Raw genomic sequence first — 27,480 nt, forward strand, 5'->3', positions numbered from 1 at the left:
AGTCACTGTACACATATTCAGTTTGGCACTATATACAGAGAATCAGCATTCCCTGTCCAGCATCTTTTGGTCTGGCTACGTCCACTGCTAAATAGCTTTTGAAATATTAAAAGATTAATGAGCTTGACTTGCATTTTTAAAGCTGATATTATGGTAAAGTTATCTGAAAGATGGGCGTCAGATGTTTGGACAGGGGGCACAATTTCAGTGCTTGCCCTAGGTGCTATTTTCCCTAGATACGCCTCTGGAAGAGGGGGGTGGGTTCACATGATCAGAGAATCAAGGTAGGAGGGCTCTCCTCTCCTCCCACCTCAATTAAGAGCAGGGTAGGAAAGCTGGGTTACCCTGCTTTGAGCAACCTGGGTTGGAAGGATTTTTGTGAGTTCACACAATCGTGCAAATGTGGTAGCCTGTCTCCTACCCAGATTTTGATGATTATGTGAACCCGACTTATATCTTATATGAAGAGCAATGGAACAAGGTATTTGACATGCATGGCATAGTCAATATGCCAGTCTGAAGCTCCATGTGGTTCGAAAGCACACATGGGGCAGCTTCAGACTTATTTAACAAACCTGGATTGGCTCCATAGACCAAGGGTTCCAGCCCTGGGTCACAGAATAAAGCCCTTTGGCCATTGTCGCAGGATCGTAGGAGTTGTAGTCCAACAACATCTTGAGCCCCAAGGTTGGGAGCTCCTGAGCTATATGGTATTTGGGATCTGTGGCAAATTCTTGAAGTATTATGCAAAGCAATTATGGGGGAAGCCATACAACATCATAAGATTGTGGCAGCAGAGCCGAAAGCTAGATACAGAATTGAAAGGCCTCAAGAGGAATTTTATTCTTTTGGCTTTAATAACATTCTGCCAAGCAAGAGAACCAGACCACCCATACTTCAATGAGTGTGTGGTCAGAGGAATGGTACCAAAGCCACAGGCAAGTTGCTCAAAGCTTTTCAGTTGTGAAGGAGATGGTCCTCCTGCCTCAACTTGCACAGTGCCTCACGTCCCACCTAAGAGAATCCCCTTCCCTGCTAGGCCTCCAGCTCTAATTTTTCTTCTTTCAGCTATGCAATATCATGTGTTCTGTATTAATCAGATTTGGACCGCAATTCATAGGGATTTCTTTTTCTTTCTTCTTTCCTTTATTTTTTCTTCTTTCTTTCTCTTTCTCTTTCTTTAATGTGCCAGTTTCTTTTCATCTAAAAAAAGTGTCTGAATTAGAAAAAAATATAGCCCCCCCAAAAATAACCTGCAAAACACAGCAGCAGTCTGTAAGCACCTCCTAAACTTAATGGCATCATAACGTCATATAATTTATCTCCCGAGCCTTAATGTTATACAATTTCTCTATCAATAATGCTTCCTTGATTTTCCTTCTTTGTAGGTTCCTTTCAACCCTAAAATAGATATTTTAGTGGGCACCATTTGACCTTCATGTTTAATCCTCATATGCAATGACCAGGGTTTCGTTCTCTTATGCCTCATATCTGCTAGATGTTCTTTATATCTATCTTCCAATGAGCTACCGGATTCCCCAATATAGAATGAAGTGCTGTATTGACTTTTATATATTGAAGTATTGAATTTTATATATTGTACCTTTCTTCCCACAGTTCCCCTCCCCCTGTTCACAAATTTCACAATCTTGTACATCACGTCTCCTATCATACAATCTAGAATTACACAATTAAAATTAAAACTACACAATTAAAATATCAACTGAAATATAAAACATGAGTAAGCACCTTGCTCTGCTGCTCCAAACAGAAGGCCTAGTTCTTCATTGGAGTCCTCCACAGGCAGTAAATTTGTAGGAAGAAGATATACCAGAGCCAGCGTAGTGTAGTGGTTAGAGTGCTGGACTAGGGCCAGGGAGACCCGAGTTCAAATCCCCATTCAGCCATGGTACTTGCTGGGTGACTCTAGACCAGTCACTTCCCTCTCAGCCTAACCTACTTCACAGGGTTGTTGTGAGGAGAAACTCACAACTCTGGGCTCCTTGGAGGAAGAGCGGGATATAAATGTAGAAATAAATAAATAAATATACCTTACAGAGTCAGTCCCTGCTAACTGGGCGAAGAGGCACCTTTTTCATGCGGTGATTCTCTTTATTTAGCAGGGAGAGAGTAACTGGCCCTCTCCACCCCCACTACAGTTCCTCCAGTGTCTGTTGCTGGTGTCCATCTTACGGTTCTTTTTAGAATGTGAGCCCTTTGGGAACCGGGATCCATCTTGTTTATTTATTATTTCTCTATGTAAACCACTTTGGAAACTTTTGCTACAAAGTGGTATATAAATATTTATTGTGTTCAGGACCTTAGGGCAGTTCACACAACTCTAAATTTTCAGGAGCTGCCCAGTTTCAGGAGCTGGGTGCGCTTCTCCTACCCAGCTGGGGCATGATAGAAGAGTGAGCTTCCTGCCTCCTACCTTATTTTCCTCTAACGCACAATCACAAAACAGGAGCACACCCAGCTCCCAAAACTGAGGACCCGTCTCCTTTCAGTTTATGGTCATGTGCACTGCCCCCTTATGTAGGGAAATTGCAGGGAAATTGCTTTTCTGCAACCATAACCAAAAGTGGAACATTAATTAGGGACTCTGCCCATGATGTGGGGTGAACAGTATTAGCTGTTCCTGGGACATTTCCCAAGAAATATTGGTGCAAATACTTTAATTGTCCAGGCCTGACAAGGCGGTGGTGGTGAAGGCAGATTTTGCTACAGTACTGTGTCCCTCCCAGGATGTTCTGAAACGTTCTGTTCTGAATGTTTTGAAAATGTTCTGCTTTATGCCACTTATTTGCTTTCTGGACAAAATTTAGAAATTGCCCATAAAGTAGCCAAATATTGTGTAGTGGCATCAGACAAGAGCAGACTAAACTGGGAGTGTTACGCTATTAGCTATGTATATTATGTATTTGGTTATTAGTTGTCAAGTGGGTTACAACACTATATAAAGGTTACCTTATTGTCTGTCAATCTAATGTTTGGAGCTTGCTGGTCATTGACTGAAATAAAGAACATAGGAAGCTGTCTTCTATACTCTGCAAGCCCCCTCTTTACAGCAGTCAGCAACTGTGGGTGCAAGTGACCCATTCCAATGCAAGATTAGTCTACTTATGCTACGTATATATGAGATGGAACATTGGAAGCCGCCTTATACTGAGTCAGACCCTTGGTCCATCTAGCTCAGTATTGTCTACCCAGGCTGGCAGCAGCTTCTCCAAGGATGCAGGCAGGAGTCTCTCTCAGCCGTATCTTGGAGATGCCAGGGAGGGAACTTAGAACCTTCTGCATGCAAGCAGGCAGGTGTTCTTCCCAGAGTGGCCCCATCCCCTCCGGGGAATATCTTACAGTGCTCAGATGTAGTCTCCCACTCAAATGCAAACCAGGATGAACCCAGCTGAGCAAAGGGGACAGTTCATGCTTGCTACCACAAGACCAGCTTTCCACTATTACTGCTGTGCAGTTCCCCTTCGAACCTCATAACCAGGGGTGAAAAAATCAGTTGAGTGATATGGTTTATTTTCTTGTACAGCTGCCAGTTTCTAGTTCAAAAGTTGAGGGCAACTCCATCCTCTGAACACCATTCTTTCCGATCTCTCAGCTGTGTTGACCTAAGCCGAGCTTGTACTGTTTGATGTGGGGCATTTTCCTGAGGCGGAGGGAGTCTAACGGTATTCTGAATAGAAAAGACTCTTGTGTTGGGCTCAGCTACACCCTTGATTGGAACATACAGCAACTCTGTGTGTAGAACAGGCCGCACCCTATTTTTATATATATATGTCCGTGTGCGTGTTTGTGTGTGTGCGCACGCAAGCACATGCTCAATGGACCATTGCTAATGTGCTGAATTGAATGGTACGTAAAGTTCATTCCCCCTTCAGAAAGGTGTTCCTTGTTTGGAGACTTCCATTTTCGAATGGGAGAAGAATCATTAGTGTTATCTGCTTGCGACACGTCCAGGATTGGCCTCGACAGTCCGGGAACTGGACATCCTGTTTGGAATTTAGGAAAAGTGTTGCCCCGGACACAAAATGCCAAGGAATTTGAGTGGCAAGATTGCTTTAGACGAATTGTACCCATTGTTCATTGGAGAGAGGAGAGCTGGTCTTGTGGTAGCAAGCATGACTTTTCCCCATAGCTATGCAGGGTCTGCCCTGGTTGCATATTAATGGGAGACTTGATGTGTGATCACATCCCTCAGAGGATGGAGCCGCTCTGGGAAGAGCATCTAGGTTCCAAGTTCCCTCCCTGGCAGCATCTCCAAGATAGGGCTCAGAGAGATTCCTGCCTGCAACCTTGGAGAAGCTGCTGCCAGTCTGTGAAGACAAAACTGAGCTATAGAGACCAATGGTCTGACTCAGTATATGGCAGCTTCCTATGTTCCTATGTTCCGGTGTTTCTCTCCAGGCATTACACCAGAACAATGGGTACCATTCTTCGAAAGCAACCAGACATTGGAGCTGCAGTGCGTCAGTGTTTAAAAAGCCCCTATTCTTACCCCTTCTCTGGCACCAGGGTTGCCAGCTGGCTTATTGAAACTCTATGGCTCAGCGAACCCTTTCCCCTCCTTTATGGGTCATCTCTGGAGTTGCCGAGGGTGGTAGCAGGTCTCTAGCTTTTGCTGCCGAGTATACAAGCAGAGAGAGCCCACTTTTCTTTAGTGACCTTGTTGGGGTCTCACTTCCTTCTGCAACACTCCTTGCCTGATGCTGCAACTGCAGTCTTGTGAGGAACACAATGTGTGAATGGGCCTTCAGGTGTCCCTCCACACAACCATGATTGATAGTTACAGTGTGAACGACAGAGCTCTGCAGAAGCTCCATCCTCATCCACTGCTCCCAAATCTTCCTGAGCTCCTAACCCTCTTCTGTGCCCTGAACACAAAGGAAAAATGTGCAAAACAGCGGTCAAGCTCCACTATCAAGCATGTTTTTCCAATCTTGGTGCAAAAAAATAGGGTTTTAGGTTTTGCGGGAGTCTCCCCTCACACACACACAATTGACAATTGTGTCCAGGAATTATCTCCCATGAATGTGGCATCTGAGACCCTTTGAGATTCTAGCCCAATTCAGACATAATGGCCCCAATTCAGCCATTATACTGTATGAAAGTACAGATGCATTTGTACACTCATACATGTGTAAGTGAACCTGGATACGGGCCCTTCAAATGCATGACACAGAAGTGTACTTCTGTACCTGCATTCAACATAAACATGTGAATAACTGTACCTGCAGACAGATCTGTGCATGCATACGCTGTTCACAGATTGTATGCATTTTGAACATCATGTGTGAATAGTGTAATGTTCTTTAGAGAGAGTCTTCCAAGTCTGAACACCCACAATTCATTTATTGAAGGTCTCTGTTAGGCAAGAACTCTCCTTGCTTGTATCCTACATGCCTCTGTCAGGCCATACTCAGTGAATTCCTATCAATAGTGAAACCAACCAGGGACAGTGTGTTAGTCCCACAAATCGGGTTTCTGGAATGCTGTTTATGCCTGTGGATCCCAACCTGTGGTCTGTGGGCCACTGGTGGTCCGTGAAGGTACTGCAGGTAGTTCATGAAGTGGGGGAAAGATAATCCTATACCATAAAATGCTTGGGCGTGCGGTCGTGCTGCCCGTGTCTTTTTGGGCTGTTCTGAGCATGCGCGTGCTCAGAACGGCCCAAAAAGACACGGCCGGCCATCTTCTTTTAAATATTGCGAAGGACGACTAAAAGGCCTAAAATGCCCCATTAAAATGCCCCCGCGGCTGTCGCCGCCAACCGTCCGCCCCCCTCTCCAAGCTTTAAACCCCCACCCCCATGTTTAAGGACCAAAACGGCCCTTGAAAATGCCCCCGAATGCCCACGTGGCTATCGCCGCCAACCGCCCGCCTGCCCTCCCAGCTGCCAAAACCTGCTTACCAACACAACTCTCCTCCCCGGGAGCACGTCCTAAAATCGTTTGCATGACCAACGTAGAGAAGGAGAGAGGAGCTCGCGTGCAGAGCAGCTCCCTCCTTAAAGCCTCTTCCTGCACTGCCGCTTTGGCCGAAAAGGACGCCTATTGCGTCCTTTTCGGCCAAAGCGGCAGTGCAGGAAGAGGCTTTAAGGAGTGAGGAGCTCTGCACGAGCGCTCCTCTCTCCTTCTCTACATTGGTCATGCAAGCGATCTTAGGACGTGCTCCCGGGGAGGAGAGGTCTGGGCAGCTGGGAGGGCTGGCGGTAGTTCGGCAGCGGGAGCCCCGGGGGAATGCTCATGGGCCGTTTTGGCCCTAAAACGCGGGAGTGTGGGTTTTTGCTTGGAGGGGGGGTGGCTGGTTGGCGGCGGCAGCCGCGGGGGCATTTTAATGGGGCATTTTAGCCCTTTTAGTCATTCTTGATAATATTTAAAAGAAAATGGCCGTCCGTGTCAGGGGGTGGTGGAAAGGAGGACTTGGGAGGGCGGGCTGCCATAACACACAGTTGCACAAGCAAGTAAGTAAACACAGTAAGCCCCTTTCCCCGGCCAACCAATCACATATTGCGAAATTCCCCCCCACCCCTTCCAACTAAGGGCGGGAAAACAGCCTGCAGAAATAATGGCTGCACGCAGCAGCCGAGTTCACTAACGGTCTCCACTTCACCGTTAGAGGAGATTATTCCGAGAGCAAAACAGGACGCTTATTTCTGGTTCTTCATTGCCAAAATTAGCTCATAACATCCAGGAGTGGCTTTCTATTAGTGATTTACAACCAAATACTGCCAGGAGTCTAAACTCCCTGAAGGGAGTCAGCACACCAACCGGCAGGGAAGCCCTCAGAACCAGAGAAAGTGCTTCTCCACTCACAGTGGAGCAAACTTTGATCTTTTATTTAGCAAGCTTAACAGAGCACAGCACGTTGATGATGACTGTCACCACATTGTCAAAATTTACTAACGAGAACCATGATATCAGGCTGCAGTCACAACTCCCTGAGGGGAGACAGCACACCAGCCGACAGGGGAGCCCTCACAAGCAGAGAGAGTTCCTTTCCACTCACAGTTCCTTTTCCACTCACAGTGGTGTATAAATAAATACTATGAGGGCAGAGGGGGGAGAAATACACAAAATTACTTAAACCAAAAATAAAAATAAAAATTCATGAATATGTTAGAACAACGCAAGGGAGAAGAAATAGCAAAACACAAAAAAAGGGGGGGGATACAGGAAAACAGTAAAGAGAGTAAGAGACAGAGAGATAAAGAAACAAACAGAAAGATTAAACCAAAAAAAGGAAAAATAAATAAAGGGAGGGTAAAAGCTAGCGCCCGTTATTATAACGGGCTTAAACACACTAGTATAATAATATAATCCCACTGCTAGGCCTGGTGCAGGTAAATGTTATGAGTGAAATGTGTTTGTGAGTGAGCATGATAGGTAGGTGGATGGATGGATGGATGGATGGATGGATAGATAGATAGATAGATAGATAGATAGATAGATATCTTTATTTCGGTCATTGACCAGCAATAATAAACAGACAACAGCTGCCAACAGTAATCAGATGGTGAGTTCTTTGCAAATTTTACAAACTGCATAACAGAACTTGGCCACATTCCAAAACACTGAGTCTTTAACATTTGACAACAAATAATCTAAATAAAACTCATCAGTGTGGCCAGGAAATTCCATTTAAAAAGAAGAAATAAAATTGATTTGAATATCCTTGTTAAAAAATGTACAATAGAGTAATATGTGTGCAGTTGTTTCTATAAGGACATAAGCGGGCTGAGTATGGTAATGTCTTAAACTTTCCCTCTAAGACTGCAGTGGGAAGTGCATTTAGCCGAGCAAGGGTCATAGCTCTTCTAAATTTTGCAGTTGTTAGGTTGATTAGGTATTCAGCAGGTTTTACATTTGAAAACTGATTACCTATATAAATCCCTCTAGGCAGCTTGGCTGACTCTTCTTGATTTCACATCAAATACATATACATGCTGTTTGATGACCCATATTGCTTGGTCATACCCCATCCTAATAAGCTCCTCCTGGAAAAGGCCGTCAGATTGCAGCTTCTGTCTTAACGACATCTGAAGCGTAACTATCTATAAGGGTTAGGGGAGCCAAGCCCACTTGGGAAAATAACAACTTCAACCAAAATACAAACATACACAGCTAGAGTCTTATTTCTAATCGAGCATAATAAATTACTAGAACTAGCTGTATTATATATAGAGAGAGGGGGGGAGAGAGAGAGAGCGCCTTGTCAGCCATAAGCTATGTTAAAAATTTAAAAGTGGCTTGCTTATGTGGTCAGCATAAGCTTTAGATGTGAAGTCGGGTTGCCCCAATATGCATCACTTTACACTTCCTTACCTTATACCACATTTGCCTTTTTGTCACCCACTCCAACAGTTTGGAGAGATCTTTTTGCAGTTCCTCACAATCTGTTGTAGATTTCACTACCCTAAATAGTTTAGTGTCATTCACAGGTTTGGCCTATCCAACTTAAATGAACAAGTTGAAGCGCACTGGTCCTAGTACCGATCCCTGGGGATCGTACTAGGATCCACTGGTCCTAGTACCAGTGGATGTCCTAGTACCAGTGGATCCACTGGTCCTATTACCGATTCCTTCTACATCCATCTTGTGAAAACTCTCCATTTATTCCTACCCTCTGTTTCCTGTCCTTCAACCAGTTCCCAATCCACACATGAACCTGTCCCCTTATCCCATGAATGCTAAGTTTATTCAAGAGCCTTTGGTGGGGAATTTGTCATAAGCTTTTTGGAAGTCCAAGTATACTATGTCAACCGGATCACCTTTATCCACATGCCTCTTGACACTCTCAAAGAATTCCAAAAGCTTAGTGAGGCAAGACTTGGTCACACTATGGTCACTGCTGCCCAGTGGTTTTGCAACTCTGACATTTCACACCAGGTCCTGGGCACCACTCAGGATTAAGTCCTCTAGTTGGTTCCACGACTACCTGTTCTAAGGCAGTTAGAGTTCTCTAAGGCAGAGTCCTCTTGAGTCGACTCTGTTGACCTTGCAACTCCTGACTCCCAAAGCTCTGAGATCTTTGGTCGGTCTCAGTGGTGCTAGTTTGAGGAGTATATTTTGGCCACAGGCTGGTCTTTCTGTTCTCCCAGGCACACAGATGTTGCTTAAGAGGCCTCTGTTGTTTTAATGGGTGGCAGTGCTAGCAGAACATCTGACTCAAAACAGATTGAGAAGCTAGATTAATGAGTGAGGTTGGGTGGAGCTGGGAATTCAGAGTTTGGCCACAATTGTTTATGCACCAGTCCAAAAACAAATGCATTTGTAATAAATTACATTGTCAGGCCACTAGATGGGGAAGAGGAGAGGCCAGAATTGCAGGACTGACCCGCCGGAACTGCCATGTCTCCCATGGTTGGGTCCAAAGCAATGCTGCTTTCTGAATCTCCAACTCACTTATGTTCATGTTCTGTCTGACTCTGTCATGAAGCTGCATGACAGCTGCAGCCCCGGTGATTTTTCCCCTCCGGGGTCTCAGCAGAGACGCAAAGCCCTTGGCTTTCTACATGGAAATAATGTGATGCTCTTGCTATTCCAATAGTTTATCACCATTCTTCTGGCCTTAGGAACATAAGAAGCTGCCTTATACTGAGTCAGACCCCTGGTCCATCTAGCTCAGTATGGTCTACACTGACTAGCCACAGCTTTCCGTGGTTCCAGGCAGGAGTCTTTCCCAGTCCTTCCTGGAGATGCTGCCAGCAAGTGAACTTGGGACCACCATCAGTATTATTATTATTAATTTTTTATTGTAGTTGTTGTTTACACAGTCAGACAGGTGTTATTGACTGGTTTGTTTTATCCAGACATCGAGTCCTTCCCAAGGACCTGGGATGGCTGAATTTTATTGTCAATTGTTATATATATCATTGCAGAATATAGGCTGTTCCCAGTAAAGCTGCTTTTTGTAATTGGCTGATGGTGATTTCTGTGACCCCTATGGTGTTGAGGTGCTCTTTGAGGTGTTTTGGAATTGTACTCAGGGCGCCAATTACCACTGGGATTATTTGGGTCTTTTTCTGCCACAGCCTTTCAATTTCAATTTGTAGATCTTTGTATTTGGTGATTTTTTTCCTATTTCTTTTTCTTCTATTCTGCTATCACCTAATATTGCTATGTCAATTATTTTGACTTGTTTTTCTTTCTTCTTGACTACAGTTATATCTGGTGTATTGTGTGGCAGATGTTTGTCTGTTTGTAGTCGGAAGTCCCATAATATTGTTTCATCTTCATTTTCTACAACTTTTTCAATGTTATGGTCCCACCAATTTTTGGCTACAGGTAGCTTGTATTTTTTGCAGATGTTCTAGTGTATCATCCCTGCTACCTTGTCATGCCTTTGTTTGTAGTCAGTCTGTGCGATCTTTTTACAACAGCTGATTAGGTGGTCCACCGTTTAATCTGCTTCTTTACAAAGGTGGCACTTGCTGTTTGTTGTGGATTTTTCGACTTTTGCTCTTATTGCATTTGTTCTTAGTGCCTGTTTTTGTGCAGCCAGTATTAAACCCTCTGTTTCTTTCTTCAAGTTGCCATTCTTAAGCCATTGCCAAGTCTTGGTGGTGATTGATTTTCCAGTTACATTGTGCAAATATTGGCCATGCAGGGGCTTATTTTTTCCATTTTTCTGCTTGGTTCTTGACTTGTTCTTTCTTGTAGGCCTGCTTTGTTTCATTGGTGTTGAATAGTTTCTCGTTATTGACCCTCTTAAGTGCATCTTCTTCACTGTCCTTTATATATTCTTCATTATTATTATTATTATTATTATTATTATCATCAATGCAAGTCCTATGATGAACTAGTATCAGGACATCCTAAAATGAATGCCAGGGAATGCCCACTGAAATTATTTTATTTTATTTATTATTTATTGTAAATATTTTTATACAGCCTAAAACTTACATCTCTGAGCAGTTTACAACAAAAACAAAAAGTTAAAACATTAGTTAAGACAAATAAATGACAAATTGAAACAATCGCCCAGCTGAGTATGATGATGCTTAGTTTGCAGGGTGTGGGGGGGATCCTGAAGGCCTTTAGGTCCAGGCTCCAAAATTACCTCTGGCGTTAATCTGTCTCTCCTGGTTAAATGCTGGTTAACTGGAGCAGTTTGACCAGGACTGCCCTGAAGTTCTGGATTCTCACAATCTGCTCCAGAGGGCTCACTAATCTCAGTTAACGTTTTAACTAAGATCCTTGTGGCTGTGTGAACCTCGCCTTACTAAAAGGTTCCATACAGTGGCTTGGTTGGCTTGCCTGCCTGCCTAGTAATGGTCAGATATTTATGGGCAGGACAACCACTTGATGAAAAGAGCATTCACACCCAAGACATTCACTGGCCTTGGCTTCTGGCTAGCCTAACAGCAGGAAAAGCTGATGCGTGGCTCAAGTCAGTCACTGTTTACTGAGTGGTTGTGGGTTTTCCAGGAGAAGTGCCAGTTACTCAGTGATTTCAAGAAGATGGCATTTTAATTGTTTGTAATTCACATAATACTTCTGGGGCCAAAGGCCAGCTCAGCTGCAGATGACCAGCTGGTCCAAAGTCCAATGGCTAAATAGTTGCCTCTCGTTCGTTCTAGTCTAGCGTCATGTCATGGCTAAAAGACGAAGGGCTTAATCAGCTGTTCCAAGAGGCACTGAGCAACAGCAGCTTTAATGATTAGGTCCCAGGTAGGCAACCTTGCCTCTCCAGCAGTTGTTGAACTACAACTCCCATCATCCTTAGCCTCAGTGTATTGTGCTGAGGATGCTGGGATTTGTAGTTCGGCAACTGCTGGAGAGCCAAGGTGACCTACCCCTGGTCTGGGTGCCTAAGAACCCGCTGGATCAGAATGACAGCCCATCTTCTCGAGCATGCTACTTTCCACGGTGCCAGCCAGGGGCAACGCTTCCATGAGGCAGGGTGAGTTGGTTGCCTTAGACACAAGCATGAGCAGGGGCACAGGGGCCAACAGCCTTCCTCACCCCACTGGGGCATGCCGCTTATATTCCCCACTGCAACCTGCTTGGATGCACCTAGGAACGTCGGAAGCTGCCTTCTACCAAGTCAGACCATTGGTCCATCTCACTCAGTGTGGCTAAAACCTGTCCCAGCCCTCTCTGGAGATGCTGCCAGGGAGTGAACCTGGGACCTTCTGCATGCAAACAGATGCTCTGCCACTGAGCTCTCCCCTAAGAGGAATATCTTTCGGCAGACCATGTCCACATATGGTCACCCACCCAAATACAAACCGGGATGGACCCTGCTTAGCAAAAGGGACAATTCATGCTCACTACTGCCAGGCCAGCTCTCCTCTCCATGGTCCCATCCTATGTGAATTAATTAATTAATCAATTGTTCAATTTCTATACCAACCTTCCAAAAATGGCTTAAGGCAGTTTACAATGAAAAACAAATTAGCTTTTCACATTGCCCTTCACCTCAGGCAGCAAACTCTTGGGCTGCTCTTGGTTCTGCCTCCTGTTTCCCTCTTGCTTCCTTCTAGTCTTCTCAAAAGTCCCCTTTAAAGTGAGAATGGCACCCGTTTGGGGGCAGTGGGCCCCTGGCTCTTCTTGGAGACCCTGCCAATGCAAATCCTCATTGCCCTCTGGAGCCAGCCGGGACCTTTTGCATGACCAGCTTCGGTTCAAAGCACTGTTTTTCAATCAATTAATTGAGAATAATAGCTGCATTCAGTTCACCTTCCCATTTCTGTGCTTCTTGCTAGGAATCCTGGTATTGGCATGGAGACGTCAATGCCGACAGCGTTGTCATGAGCGGGATTAAATGTTCCGGGACAGAGATGACCCTGACACACTGCAAGCATGATGCAGCTGTATCCTGCCCCAGAGGAGGCGGGCGCTATGCTGCTGGTGCTTCCTGCACAGAGAGTGAGTTCCTGAGCTTTCTTTCCTAGATGCTAGAAGTCTTGAAGATCTGTGAAGCTGGGTTGGCAACCTTCTGGGGCTGCAGCCCTCTAAAGCAGGGATCCTCAACATTGGGTCCCCAGATGTTAGTGGACTTCAACTCCCATAATCCCCAGATGCAGTGGCCTTTGGTTGGGGATTATGGGAGTTGAAGTCCAATAACATCTGGGGACCCAACATTGAGAATCCCTGCTCTAAAGGACACTAACGGTCAGAACATAAGAGCTTTGCTGGATCAGGCCTCTGTTTTGTATAGAAATGGAGGGTATATAACTCCATTTTTAGAAAACGTCTTGAGTGGCTCTGATGAATTTTACACCCAATATCTAATTTCAGTTCATGACAATCAAATTTCATATTCAGTCGCTAAGTTTTGTCTTATAGCTAGTAGAATCTGCAAGGACAGGGCTTCTCACTGCTGGGTCCTCAGATGTTATTGGACTTCAACTCCCATAGTCCCCAACCAAAGGCCACTGGGGCAGGGGATTATGGGAGTTGAAGTCCACTAACATCTGGGGACCCAATGTTGAGAACCCCTGTGCAAGGATATGACATTTAATTGAATAGCTAAGCATTGTTTATTGAAGTAAAGTAAAGGTAAAGTGTGCTGTCAAGTCGGTGTCGACTCCTGGCGACCACAGAGCCCTGTGGTTATCTGGTAGAATACAGGAGGGGTTTGCCATTGCCTCCTCCTGCTCAGTATGGGATGGTGCCTTTCAGCATCTTCCTATATCGCTGCTGCCCAATACAGGTGTTTCCCATAGTCTGGGAAACATGCCAGTGGGGATTCGAACCAGCAACTGCTGGCTTGATAATAAAGTCATTTCCCCACTCCAGTAAAGGTAAAGTGTGCTGTCAAGTCAATTTCGACTCCTGGCACCCCCAGAGCCCTGTAGTTTTCCTTTTGGTAGAATACAGGAGGAGTTTACCACGGCCTCCTCCCGCGTAGTATGAAATGATGCCTTTCAGCATCTTCCTATATCACTGCTGCCCGATATAGTACCTGCTGCAGTACACCATCATAAATTGTGATAGGTCCCCCCCCACCCCCAGTTTTAATATTTGTAAACTCATTATATGTATCCAGTTACTTTGTGTGATAGATAGATAGATAGATAGATAGATAGATAGATAGATAGATAGATAGATAGATAGATAGATAGATAGATTTTTTAAAAAAAATTTCCTCCGGTCAGTGACCAAAAATAGTTTGTTGTTGGGCCTCCAAATACCAGTTTCAGAGGAGCAGGAGAGGGGGTATGCCTCCATCTCCTGATTATGTGCCAAGGCAGGGATCTGATAAGGCTCTATGAGAAACAGGGTGCTGGACTAGATAGGCCTTAGGCCTGATCCAGCAAGTCTGTTCTCATGTAAATACATTTGAACTGAACTGACCTTTTGTGTAGGTTCTCTTCCCAAATCCACACTGGCAATTCTTGATGCTTCCCTCTCCACATATTCCATTCTGATGAATCCAGAATGTGATTCCGATGTGCAAAAATCACATGCAGACACACCCAATTTCCCCCCCGACAGTAATATAAATTATGGACTTCCGATGCATTGCGTTATCCAGGTTATGTGGCAAGACACTTTCCAGGCAGGGGTGTCATGCAAAGTAATCCAACCATTACTATCATGCTGGGTTTTCCAAGCTGGGACACCAGAATGACATCAGCACTAACTGGGAACAGCTACAGATCTCAGCAAAGGCTGGTGCCAGACCAGGGCTGGAAAGGTCTCGACTTTCCAGCAGGGAACTCTTGGAGATGGTTGTCTCAATTTCCTTCTCTTGCCACCAGCTGCTGCAGACCTTGTCCTAAATGCCCAGGAAGTGGAGCACACCTCCTATCTCGAAGACCGCCCAATGTACATGCTGCAGTGCGCACTTGAGGAGAACTGTCTGGCTTCCTCAGCTGCCAACACATCTGTTTCCACCGGCACCAGGAGGCTCATGCGTTTCTCCACCCAGGTCGAAAACAACGGGCCGATTGATTTCCGCCCCAGAAGTGGGCGCCACACTTGGATTTGGCACGAATGTCACAGGCAAGTGTTTTATTTCCACCTCCACAGTTGCATGTTTTAAAAAGGGAAGACAGGGCGCCAGCATGCAGAAAAACCAGAGTGCTGGTCGCAGCCCGTTTCCAATGGCTGCTCAAGATCTGCAAAAACAGTTGCATGATCACTATATGCCATGTGTATAGAATGGTGGTTACACAGACTTAGCAGTTGGGTTCAAAGTCAATGTCAGCCAGAGTCTTGATGGACACAGGAATGCAGGAAGCTCTTTATCCAAGTTAGACCATTGGCATTGGTCTTTCTAGGAACATAGGAAGCTGCCATATATTGAGTCAGACCCTTGGTCCATCTAGCTCAGTATTTTTCTACACAGAGTGGCAAGGGCTTCTCCAAGGTTGCAGCCCTATCTTGGAGATGCTGCAGGGGAGGGAACTCGAAACCTAGATGCTCTTCCCAGAGTGGTTCCATCCCCTGAAGGGAATATCCTACAATGCTCACACTTCTAGTCTCCCATCCATATGCAACCAGGGCAGACCCTGCTTAGCTAGGGGGACAAGTCATGCTTGCCACCACAGGACCAGCTCTCCTCTCCTGTCTACCAGGTCAGTCTTATCTATACCAGGTCTGCACAACTTAGGCCCTCCAGCTGCTTTGGGGCAACAACTCCCATCATCCCCAGGCATGATGGGGATTATGTGAGGACTGATTAGGGCTGCTGCCCGGAAAAGGCAAGCCCCTCAGCAGCGTTTGGCACACATGTGCCGTGGGGCGGGAGGTGCACCACCTGATAAGGCAGGCCTGTCCATGCTGCCCCATGCCAGTGTGAACAGGCCTGCCCAGAGGTGCACATAGGTCAGGGGCGGAGCCATCACTGGGCGAACGGGTTCAAAGAACCCGGGCCACACCCAATCAGGGGCCGTGCCTCGCAGCCCCGACACGCCCCCCGCGTCTGACATCAGATGCGGGGGTGCTGGTTTAGCTCCCGAGCGGGGGCCATGCAGCCCCCGTTCGGGAGTTAAATGGCCACTGCGTTTCAGGCAGAGAAGATCCGCTCTTGGCTGCGCTGCAAATTCAGCGCCAGCCCCAGTCTAACTGCCGAAGGGGCCACGCGGCCCCTTCAGGAGCTAAATGGCCGGTGCTGCATTCACAGCGCCGGCCAGACTCCAACTCGCAGACAGAGCCACGTGGCCCCATTCGGGAGCCAGACCATGTCCCCTGCGTCTGACGTCAGACGCAGGGGGCAGGGTGAGCAGGGCCACTGTGGCCGCGCACGGGCCTCTGGCAGTCAGGCTCCGCGCCTGACCTAGGTAATTTTGGAGAATATTTAATTTAATTAATTAATTTAATTTAATTTAATTTATTGTTATTGATACATTGTATCTTAACTAATTTTAAAAATTTTATTTGCTGATTTCTGGTTCTGGTCAGTGACCGTAACAATAAAGACTGAGACTGAGCCTGTACTTAAATTAAGGATCATCCTGCTTGGCTAGGCGACCACACCACCTGGGGCAGACTAAAGAGGGTTTGGGGGCCCCCAGGGGCTGTGGAGACCCTGGACTTTGGCCCCGGAGCCCAGGGGTAAGAGCACCCTGGGCCTGCCTCATGGGCCCAAGCGAGCGAGCTGGGCCTAGTTCTGTCCCACAACCCTCCCCAAACCGCCAAGTCGCATCACAGCCTGCAAGCAAAGCCCTGAGCTCACTGGCGTTTCCAAGCATTCCCAAGTCAGCAAGGCGGTTGAAACCAGCCTCTGTTTGTGCCGAGGAGTATGGTCTCAATTCCTCTTCAGTTTTTCCAGTCTGTAAACACTATAATATAAACACCCCTCTGAATGCTAGACATATTTTAGGAACTCAGACCTGAGGTTCAAACATCTCCCCCTTCATTTTTTATTTTATTTTATTTTATTTGCATTGGAAATAACCACAGCAACCAACTTCAAAGTAAATAGTCTGGATGCCTCAAAACTCCCTTCCCCACCCCCTCCGACTGACTGAATCTGTTACTGTGCACTTCTGTTCAGGACACGGAAGCAAGAGCAGGGGGAATGGGAAACAGCACTTAAGAAGCAGGTAAAAGGAAACCGGCGAACATCCTGGCAGAAGCTTTAATTTCAGTGATTCTGGAGTGATTTTTTTTTTTAATCTTGTTTCCTTTCGAGAGAAAAATGCCTTTCCCTTTCCCCTTATGTCAACACATGTAAGATAAACATAGGGGTGTATTAGGTGCTTGTACCTGATACCAAATGTCAGATGCTTAAAAGTAATCTATTTATTTTTGCAGGTTCCCCCTCATTTAACTGGGATGTGTCTGTTTTGTGGATCTAACTCTGTGCTTGGTGCCTAAATGTGCAAGCCTCCATATACATACTACATAGCAGAACTAGTACAGGGCTGACATTTGGGTATCAACACTCAGAGGCGAGTAGTCTCACAATCAGTGAGACCCGCTGGAGGGGGTTCTGTGGGGAGAGCGGGCTTAGCTCTCCCCGCAGTCTGCTCGTGGGTTGCCGTGGCGCGGAACTGCATCGCAGCAATACACGTTCAGGAAGCCCGGGTTAGCGAAGCACTTGCTCCGCTCACCTGGGCTCAGGGAAGGGCTACTTTGGCGAGCTAGCCACCAGGGAACCAGCAGGCCCGCCTGTGAGCCCGCTGGTTTTCACGATGACTGGCAAGCTTCCTAAGCTCCCTTCGCCTGCTTTCCAGTGATCGTGAGAGTACCCTCTCCGTGTTGTATGTTATGGGACATGAGCCAGTTGGGGTGGTTGGTGCCATCTCGGGGGGCCCATGTGCATTGTGATTGTTGGCATGATCCACACCCCTAGTGATGGGAAAGAGGTGAAGAGAGCATGTGAGACTTTCAGTTTTCACTGTGTTCGCGTGCTTTTATAGACCTGAACATTAGTCCTATAGCAGCCACATGTGCAAGGGTGTTTTAAAATCTTCTGGAGGTTTCGTGCACATGGGATGCCCTTCTGATCAGAACATAGGAAGCTGCATTCTACTGAGTCAGCACATTGGTTCACCTAGCTCAGTATGGTCTACACCAGTGTTTCTCAACCACTGGTCCATGGACTGGTGTCAGTCTGTGAGGAGTTGAGTCCATGAAGAATCAATCTCCCCACAAAACAATTTTGAGCTGGTGGGGGCCACTGCTGCTGGGAGCTCTCCAGAGCTCATTTCTAGGCAGGCAGCCCTCGCTGCTGGGATAACGTTCATTTCGAAGAAGCTAAATGAGTGTCAGTCTTACACTGAGCTGTGGCCCCATCCTCTAAGGGGAATATCTTATGGCAGATAGCACTCACATGTAGTCACCCATCCAAATGCAAAACAAGGTGCCCTGCTTAGCAAAGGGGACCGTTCTATGCAAGGCTGTCTCTGCACCCAAGAGAGCTGGAAGAGAGCTGGTCTTGTGGTAGCAAGCATGATTTGTCCCCTTAGCTAAACAGGGTCTACCCTGGTTGCATATGAATGGGAGACTTGATGTGTGAGCACTGGAAGATCTTCCCCTTAAGGGATGGAGCCGCTCTGGGAAGAGCAGAAGGTTGCAAGTTCCCTCCCTGGCAGCATCTCCAAGATAGGGCTGAGAGGGATTCCTGCCTGCAACCTTGGAGAAACCGCTGCCAGTCTGTGAAGACAATACTGAGCTAGATAGACCAATGGTCTGACTCAATATATGGCAGCTTCCTATGTTAATGTCTGAATGAGAATGTGAACCTGGGACCCACTGGTTCTAGTGTCCACATTGCAGCACACTGGCACTCTTTTTGGACCTGTTTAGCTCCCCAGACACACCCTGGACCCCTTTATTTGCATGCCTTAGAATTTTCCCAACACAAGAACAGGAAGTGAGCAGGCATCTGCCCAGTTGACCCTATGCGACATCCTGTGTGCCATATGAACATTCCTTGTCCTCTTATTTGGGGCAGAGAGAGTGATGAGAATTCCCAGATTAAAAGGCTGCATATGGTGTTAATTTCCTGCCTCTTTATTAGCGTTACGAACATGGAATGTTGTTTTCAAAACAACCACATTTGGGGTACTTTTTGAGCTTGTCAGTCATTGTTACTTGAGAGCGGCTGATGGGACAGCTCATGACTTTGCTGAGGATGGAGGTGCAGACTTTAAGGGAAGCATAGGCAACCTTGGCTGTCCTGCTACAAAACTGTGGCTGGGGATGATGGGAGTTGTAGTTCAGCGGCAGCTGGAGATCCAAAGTTGCCTACCGCTGCTCTAAGGAATTGCAGCTAGATTCCTATCAGTGATTCTTATTTTATCAATCCTGTTGGAAAGTGGGGATGTTCCTGTGAATAAACTCTGTGCTTATTTTGCTGTGACGTTTTCTATTATATTAGCCATCCTAAAAGTAAAGTGTGCCGTCGAGTCGGTGTAGACTCCTGGTGCCCACAGAGCCCTGTGGTTGTCTTTGGTAGAATACAGGAAGGGTTTGCCATTGCCATCTCCCACGCAGTGTGAGATGATGCCTTTCAGCATCTTCCTATATCGCTGCTGCCCAATATAGGTGTTTCCCATAGTCTGGGAAATATACTAGTGGGGATTCTTCGAACCGGCAACCTCTGGCTTGCTAGACAAGTCACTTTCGCTCCTAGCATGTCATAAATAGTTTACAAGGCTAGCAAGGTTGAAGGATCAGCTGTGGGGTGAATATTGCTTCCTAAACCATGGCACTCTAATGAAGTGCACAACCAGCAAAGTTGCACCCGCGCAAGAAGATCATATAGCAGAGCAAAATTGCAGGAATTTAAATTTTTTTACTATTGCACCAAAATTCTCTTTAAAGCACTGAGGCATACCACAGGGTGGTGTGCCTGGTGTGCAAGGATGTTTGCACTTGTGCAACACTAGTCTGGAGCACAAGCTGCAGACTTTGCGTAATTAGATAGCAGGATAGCCTTGCATGAGTGCCAAGTCCTTGCAGACGGGCTTTATTTGTCCATATGTCACCCCATATACTAGGGCTGTCCTCACTGCCGTAACCTGGGCAGGGCAAGCATCCCTACTCATCTTCGGGAGCTGTGCGGTCTTCCTGTTTTCAGTCATGTGTGAGTTAAAAGCTGGGTCAGAGGAGGGAAAAGTGACCATCATGTGTGAGGTGGGTGCAGGCTCCAGTGGTGGGGTCCTACCCAGCACATCACCAAGGTAGGAGGAGGAAGGGCTGTCGGAGTCTGTGCCTCCCACCCATTCACTTTTCCCTCCTCTGACCTAGCTCTTCATTCACACATGACTCACAGCTCTCCCAAAGGTGGATAGGACACTTGTTCTCCTATCCACTGAACGGTCGTGAGAACAGCTCTCATAAATGCCATGAGATCACACTGAGCGTGAATGTCTACATGGAGCCTATAAACATTGTGAGGCTGGGCAGCTTAGCTGCAATCTTGCAAGCCAGGGAAGGCATTAGCAGCCTATCTCGCTTTTTTTAAAGGTCCAGTTCCCTATTATTGTGATAGAAGAAAAGTTTGAAACAGTAGGCCAGCGTCTATTAACGAAACTAAAACAAACAAAACTAAAGCTGTTAATAGCACAGTCTGATTTCTGCTGCCCAAAAATGTGGGCGCTGTTTTTGTTTTTTGTTTTGTTTTGGCAATGGAAAGAGGATGCTAAGCTGTCCTCAAGCAGAACATAGGAAGCTGCCATATACTGAGTCAGACCATTGGTCTATCTAGCTCAGTATTGTCTTCACAGACTGGCAGCGGCTTCTCCAAGGTTGCAGGCAGGAGTCTCTCCCAGCCCTATCTTGGAGATGCTGCCAGGGAGGGAACTTGGAACCTTCTGCTCTCCATCCCCTGAGAAGAATATCTTGCAATGTTCACACTCCTAGTTTCCCATTCATATGCAACCAGGGTGGACCCTGCTTAGCTATGGGGACAAGTCATGCTTGCTACCACAAGACCAGCTCTCCTCTCCTAATGCCCACTTTCCCTCTGGCTTGCAGGCATTACCACAGCATGGAGGTGTTCACACATTACGACCTGCTGGACCTCAATGGAACCAAAGTGGCGGAGGGACACAAGGCCAGCTTTTGCCTGGAGGACACTGAATGCGCAGAAGGTACATCTGTTTCTATATGCAATTTGGGGTGGGAATTAGTGTTATCATTAAGGGAAAAATTCTATACACACACACATTTACATTTATATTTATATTTTAAACGTACCCATCACTAATCCCATGCGTGCCAGCTCTCACAAGAGTTCGCAAGCAGCTGCCAGATAAAAGCAGGGATGGGCAGGCGGCAACCAGGCTGGCGGGCGGGGACAGAAAGCACCACCAGAGGGCAGTGAGAGAAATCAGAGTGTGGGGAGGAGAACAGACCGGGGCTGAAGTGGGGGGGAGGACGGATGGGGCTGAAGGGAGGGGGGAAAGACAGGGAGAACTAGGGGCACAGATGCTCTGCGCTGGATCAGCTAGTATTTCTATAATGCTTTTCACCCCCCCCCCAAAAAAAAGCTCTCAAAGCAGTTTACGCAGAAAAAGAAATAAGATGGTTCCCTGTCCCAAATGGGCTCACAGTCTAAAACAGCTCCCTTCCCTGTTTTTCGAGCCCTTGACACTTTGGCAATTTTTTTTAAAAGGCCCTTCCGTATGAGAGCCGTTTCCCACAGGGCCGACCTCTGCCCCATGCTGCCCTTTTTTTCCATGCTGGGAGGGCCATTTAAGAGGGACGGATCCCTCTCTCAAAAACTCTAGGGCGAAAGCCCCGGGAAGAGGGCTTTTATTTCTTTATTATTTCTCTGTGTAAACTGCTTTGGAAACTTCTATTGAAAAGCGGTATATCAATATTTGTATTTGTTGTAGTTGTTGTTGTTGTCATAGACAAACCCCACCCATGCTGGGCAAAGCACAGCCCTTGTGCCAAGGGCCTGTGAGGGGAATTCAGCTTTAGTTGAGTCATTCATTCATTCATTCGATTTCTATACCGCCCCTCCAAAAATGGCTCAGGGCGGTTTACACGGAGAAATAACAAACAAATTAGATAGAACCCTGTCCCTGAAAGGCTCACAATCTAAAACGTCTTCACATAGGCCCAATACGAATACGAGCTTTTCAACAAAAGCTCCCACAGTGGTTTACATAGATATAAAGAAATAAAATGCTCCTGTCCCCAAAGGGCTCACGATCTAAAAAAGAAACAGACACCAGCAGCAACAGCCACTGGAGGAATGCTGTGCTGGGGACGGATAGGACCAGTTGCTCTCCCCCTGCTCAATAAAAGGGAATCAGCACTTTAAAAGGGTGTCTCTTTACCTAGTTACCAGTGATGAAGTGGGAAGCACACGATCATTTTTGCTATTACGATTTGCACAAGCAGAGGATATGGCTGGAGAAAGATCTCAAGGCCTGAACTGACATGTCCATCTTTATATCCAAAGAAAGGGTTAAGGAGCAGGAAATATGACTGGAAGATGAGATGTCATGACCTTTATTCTTGTTCTAAGAATCTTCTTTTGAGGATAAACTTTGACATTACAGTGGGATATGATTTTGTTTCCATCCTTATGTAATCATAAGGAATGTTCCAGTATAAAATGGAACCCACTTTAACCCCAGTTCATCCGGAAGTCTAGATCAATTTCTTGGATGACCTTTATCCATTTCACCAATTTCTAATGCCTTGATCATGTGTGTGTGTGTGTGTGTGTGTGTGTGTGTTCTAAAGGGAGGCAGAGGCTTCTGGGAGATAAAACCTCTGAGCCACAGATCTCGCTGCACCCTCATGTACACACAGTTGGTTCTTTGGTGCGCATAGGCAGTTGCCTCCTACCAAGTCACACCCTTGATCCATCTAGCTCAGTATTTTCCCCACTGAGTGGCGGCAGCTTCTCCAAAATTTCAGGCAGGAGTCTCTCCCAGCCCTACCTGGAGATGCTGGAGCGTTCTGCATGTTAAGTAGATGTTCTACCTAGTTCCTAAAGAGGAATATCTTAACAGATAGTGCTCACATGTAAGCCACCCATCCAAATGCAAACCAGGGTGGACCCTAGGTGATAATTCATGTTACTATTGCAAGACTACCTCTTCTCTTTCTCTCTTTCTCTCTCTCTCTCTCTCTCTGTCTCCCTCTCTCTCTCTTATAATGGACACATACTATACCAGTAAATTTTTCATAGCACAGTTGTGCTTTGAATGCTTCTCTGAAGTTGAGCAAACAGCCAGAGACTTCTAAAGAGCACGTAGAAACTTAACCTGTTGCCGACCACCTTCTCTACATCTCATTCTCTCCCCCTTCAGGCATCGAGAAGCAGTATGAATGTGCCAATTTTGGAGAGCAAGGAATCACCGCTGGATGCTCTGATGTGTACAGGCATGATATTGATTGCCAGTGGGTTGATATTACCGATGTCAAACCAGGAATATACCTCTTCCGGGTGCGTTCTTGTTGATCAATCAAAAGACTGATTTCCTTCTGTGATTATCTTAGGGAACTGAAGACTAAGAGTTAAAAAAAACTAGATGTGATGTTCAAATGCATAAAAATGTAGCAGCATGGCTCACTGTTTGGTTGCTGTTTGGTTTGACAAACAGTAGAGCGCTGTTCTACATCACCATAAAATCCACACCAAAACACAGCCCTGCATCCTATTCCCACATTGGCCCATCAGATGCCTCGGGGAAGCCCACAGGCAAGAAGTGAAGACGTGCCCTCTCTGGCTGTTGCTTCTTGCAACTGGTGCTATTTTGGTGCTATTGAGGACAATCCAACGGCTCTTGAGTAAACTTAGCAGTCATGGGATAAGGGGACAGGTTCATGTGTGGATCAGTAACTGGTTGAAGGACAGGAAACAGAGGGTAGGAATAAATGGACAGTATTCACAATGGAGGGTGGGAGGAAGTGGGGTCTCCCAAGGATCTGTACTGGGACCAGTGCTCTTTAACTTGTTCATAAATGATCTACAGGGTTTCTTAACCTTGGGCCCCTAGATGTTGTTAGACTACAACTCCCAGAATACCCAGCCACAAAGGCCATGTCTTGGGATTCTGGGAGTTGTAGTCCAACAACATCTGGGGGCCCAAGGTTAAGAAACTCTGGTCGAGGAGTTGGGGTAAGTAGCAGAGTGGCCAGATTTGCAGATAACACTAAACTATTTAGGGTAGTGAAATCCAAAACAGATTGTGAGGAGCTCCAAAAGGATCTTTCCAAACTGGGGGAGTGGGCGACAAAGTGGCAAATGCAGTTCAATGAAAGCAAGTTTAAAGTTGTGCATATTGGGGCAAAATACCCCAACTTCAATGAGGGGGTCTGAGCTGTCAGTGACTGACCAAAAGAGAGATCTTGGGGTCGTGGTGGACAGCTTGTTGAAAGTGTTGACTCAGTGTGCGGCAGCTATGAAAAAGGCTAATTTCATGCTAGGGATCATTAGGAAGGGGATTGAAAATGAAACCACTAATATGATAATGCCTTATTCAACTCTATAGTGCAGCCACATTTGGTATACTGTGTACAGTTCTATCACTGTATCTCAAAAAGGACATTATAGAACTAGAAAAGGTGAAGAGGACAACCAAGATGATCAGGAGCCTAGAGCACCTTCCTTATGAGGCAAGGGCGGCTACATCATCTGGGGCTTTTGTGTTTAGAAAAAAGGGGAGACATTTTCTCCATCTCTCTCAGTGCTAGAACCAAGGATCATCCCATGAAACAGACTGCCAGGAAATTTAGGACCAACAAAAGGAACTGCTTTTTCACACAGTGCAGAATTGATCTATGGGATGCTTTATCACGGGATGTGGTGATTAGATGGCTTTAAAGGGGACTTAGATGAATTCATGGAGGGCAGGTTTATCAATAGGTACCAGTTTTGATGGTTATAGGCTACCTGCAGACTCAGAGTCAAGAGCTCTCTGAATACCAGTTGCAGGGGAGCGACAGCAGGAGAGAAGCCATGCCTTCATCTCTTGCCGGTGGGCTTCTCATCTCTGGTGGGCCACCATAAGAAACAGGATGCTGGACTAGATGGGTCTTGGGTCTGATCCAGCAGCAGGGCTGTTCTTATGTTCTCCTAGATCAGACTTTTCAACCCATGAAAAAGAAGAGCAGCACTTTTGCATGCACTTTGCATTGTGGCGGTGTGTATGTGTGTCTACTGCAGGGAATGTAATTGCAGTGGAGGGTGTGTGCGTCTATGGTCTTAAGCATTGTTTTTTCAATCTTCTGCAGGTCCAAGTCAACCCAACCCAGGAAGTTGCAGAGACCGATTATTCCAACAATGTTGTGAAATGCATGTGCAAGTACGAACCTCATCGGATCTGGATGTACAGCTGCCATGTAGGTGAGTAGGGGTGTAAAGGCTAGCCAGAGAGGAAAGCGTTGCATCAAGAAGGGGTGATGCAAATGAATCTAAAGAGGATCTTTCAGGCGTGTGGCTTTCTGCCTTGTTTGTTTATGGTATGTCTGTCCTGGAAATGGCTATTTCCAGGGTGATTCACATGAAAATACATAAAGCAATATTTAATAAGAAATAAAATCAACCCAATTCATGAAAATCAGCAGCATAAAAATATCTCAAGTTAAGAGGTCTGGAGGAAGAACCTTGGAGAAAGGTCAGGATAGAAATCTTAATAATACTAAGGGGATGTCGCAACTAAGAAGGCCATCTTCCCTGTCACTCTCCGGCCTGCCTCAGACAGTTGGGTACCTAGAGGGCAGCCTCCAATGAGGATCTCAGCGTATGGGAAAGTTGACATTTTATTTTATATTTCAATTTCTATACCTCCTGTCATAAAACTCATCCCAAGGTGGTTTACAAAAATTAAAATACAATAAAGCTCCATAAAAATCACATTAACACATTAAAATCAGTTAAAACAATCAGAACCATATAAAAGCAACAGCCATAAAAAAAGACAAAGAGGCAGGTCTTGCGACCTCTTATCCCTAGAGGTCACTGCCTGTCAGTCAGGACAGGGTTTACTTCCGGTTCACTCTTTAGGGGAAGGGAGGGGCTGATCACAAGGCCCAATACACAATTAGTCAGGGGGGCAACAGTAACCTCCGGGCCTTGCAATAAACACCACTGAGCTAATGCAACATCCTTGCAGTAGCACAATACACTCCTCTGAATGGCAGCCACGGGTCCTTCATGGCATAGCAGCGTGCTGATGAGTAGCCAAGCTGCCAATAACCTTTCCTTTTTTCCTTTTTCCTTGTCCTCACAGCTGACTCCCACAGCGAAGCAGAAGAAGAGAGTTTTGATCACTTCAGAGGACTTACGAACAACCAGGTGCCCACTCGATAGAGACGCCTTCCTATCAGCCCCACTATTTGAGGAAGAAGGAAATGCCTTTTCCTGTGATCTTCCTAACCACTGCAGAGAACAACTAATCAACCAACCAGCCATGAACTTTAATACTAGCTGTAGTAAGTTATTTTCAAGGGTGTGCTCCATACCAGCTTTTGCGGTGCTCAGCACAGAGGCAATAGCCTTTACTCTCCTTTTGCATCCATTCCAGCAGAACGAAGGTTTTGCAGCGGCCATTAAGTTCCATCAGAGCTTTTTTGTCCATAACTTATTCGCAAGGAATCCTTGGCGAGCGGTCGTGCCATTTTTGTCCACTGCAACTTAGAGGCACCAGTGCCAGAACCACCCCGGTAAGGCTCTCAGCTGCTGGCGATTTTTTGCTGAAGCCAACGCCTTTCTCAGCAGCTGCTTTCATCTGCTGTCTCAATCATATCTGAAAATGTGACTCGACGCCACCGATGCAGAACAGACATTTCTACCGGTTTCTCTGGACACAAAGGGGTCTTGAGAAGAGCTCCATCTTAGATCAGGTAGTGCCGCACTCCTCTCTCTTCTCCAGGAGCACTTCTGACAGTTGGTTTTAATGTAAGGTTTGATCTACCACAATGGGGAAAACATGTCAACTCATCCCCTGCATCTTGGCTTTTGGAGCCACTAGACTGTGAATTGTTCTTCCCACAGTAAGCTGTCCACCTACTTGCCTTCCACGTGTATTTCCTAACACTCTGATCCATGCTTTTTCCCCCCTCTCTCACCCCCACCGCTTCCTCCATAATGGATATTCCACATACGCATTGCATCATCAAATGTATTTTGCAAAGATAACTAATTGGCCTTATGCCATCAGGCCTTCCCCAGCCCAGCCCTTTTAATTTTGTCACAATTATGCTGGGTTGTCTTTTTTAAAAGGGTTTTTTTTTGAAAAATAGCGATGCCTCTGTTTGTTTGAGGCCATGCACGTGTATTTCTGTTTATTTGAAGTCCTGAATTTCTACAGGTGCACAAAGATACACCTACTTGAATTTTTAAGAAAGAAATCTGGTTTTATCCAGGAAGAGAGCATCGATGCAATTTTGTGTATTTCCCCTGAAGAGAAATAGGCTATGTCATTTTTCAGTCGTCGGATGTGCGACTAAAGCAAGGAAGGCAGGATTCACTTAGAAGCAGGGTGCTAAATCAGCTAACTCCAGCATTCTGTTTCCAAAAGCAATCTACGGCATACTCAGAAAGCAGGCCATGAAGAGGATTCACTGTTGTATGTCCTCAGCAGCTGTTAACTAC

The 27,480-nt window shown here is 46.1% G+C and overlaps 1 protein-coding gene across 2 annotated transcripts in view; it reads left to right on the forward strand.

Moving 5' to 3' along the window:
• Window positions 1-27,157, forward strand: part of LOXL2 (lysyl oxidase like 2) — a 106,771-nt gene extending 79,614 nt beyond the window's left edge. For both annotated transcript variants that reach the window (XM_053269372.1, XM_053269373.1), the window contains exons 9-14: window positions 12,722-12,884; window positions 14,723-14,966; window positions 20,895-21,010; window positions 23,192-23,328; window positions 25,119-25,230; window positions 26,117-27,157. In XM_053269372.1, the coding sequence (XP_053125347.1) occupies window positions 12,722-12,884; window positions 14,723-14,966; window positions 20,895-21,010; window positions 23,192-23,328; window positions 25,119-25,230; window positions 26,117-26,196 (852 nt within the window). In that variant the 3' untranslated portion in view covers window positions 26,197-27,157. The remainder of the gene's footprint in view (window positions 1-12,721; window positions 12,885-14,722; window positions 14,967-20,894; window positions 21,011-23,191; window positions 23,329-25,118; window positions 25,231-26,116) is intronic.
• The last annotated feature ends 323 nt before the right edge of the window (window positions 27,158-27,480 follow it).

Source organism: Hemicordylus capensis, chromosome 8 (genome assembly GCF_027244095.1).
Source record: "Hemicordylus capensis ecotype Gifberg chromosome 8, rHemCap1.1.pri, whole genome shotgun sequence".
In the NCBI taxonomy this organism is placed as follows: domain Eukaryota; kingdom Metazoa; phylum Chordata; class Lepidosauria; order Squamata; family Cordylidae; genus Hemicordylus; species Hemicordylus capensis.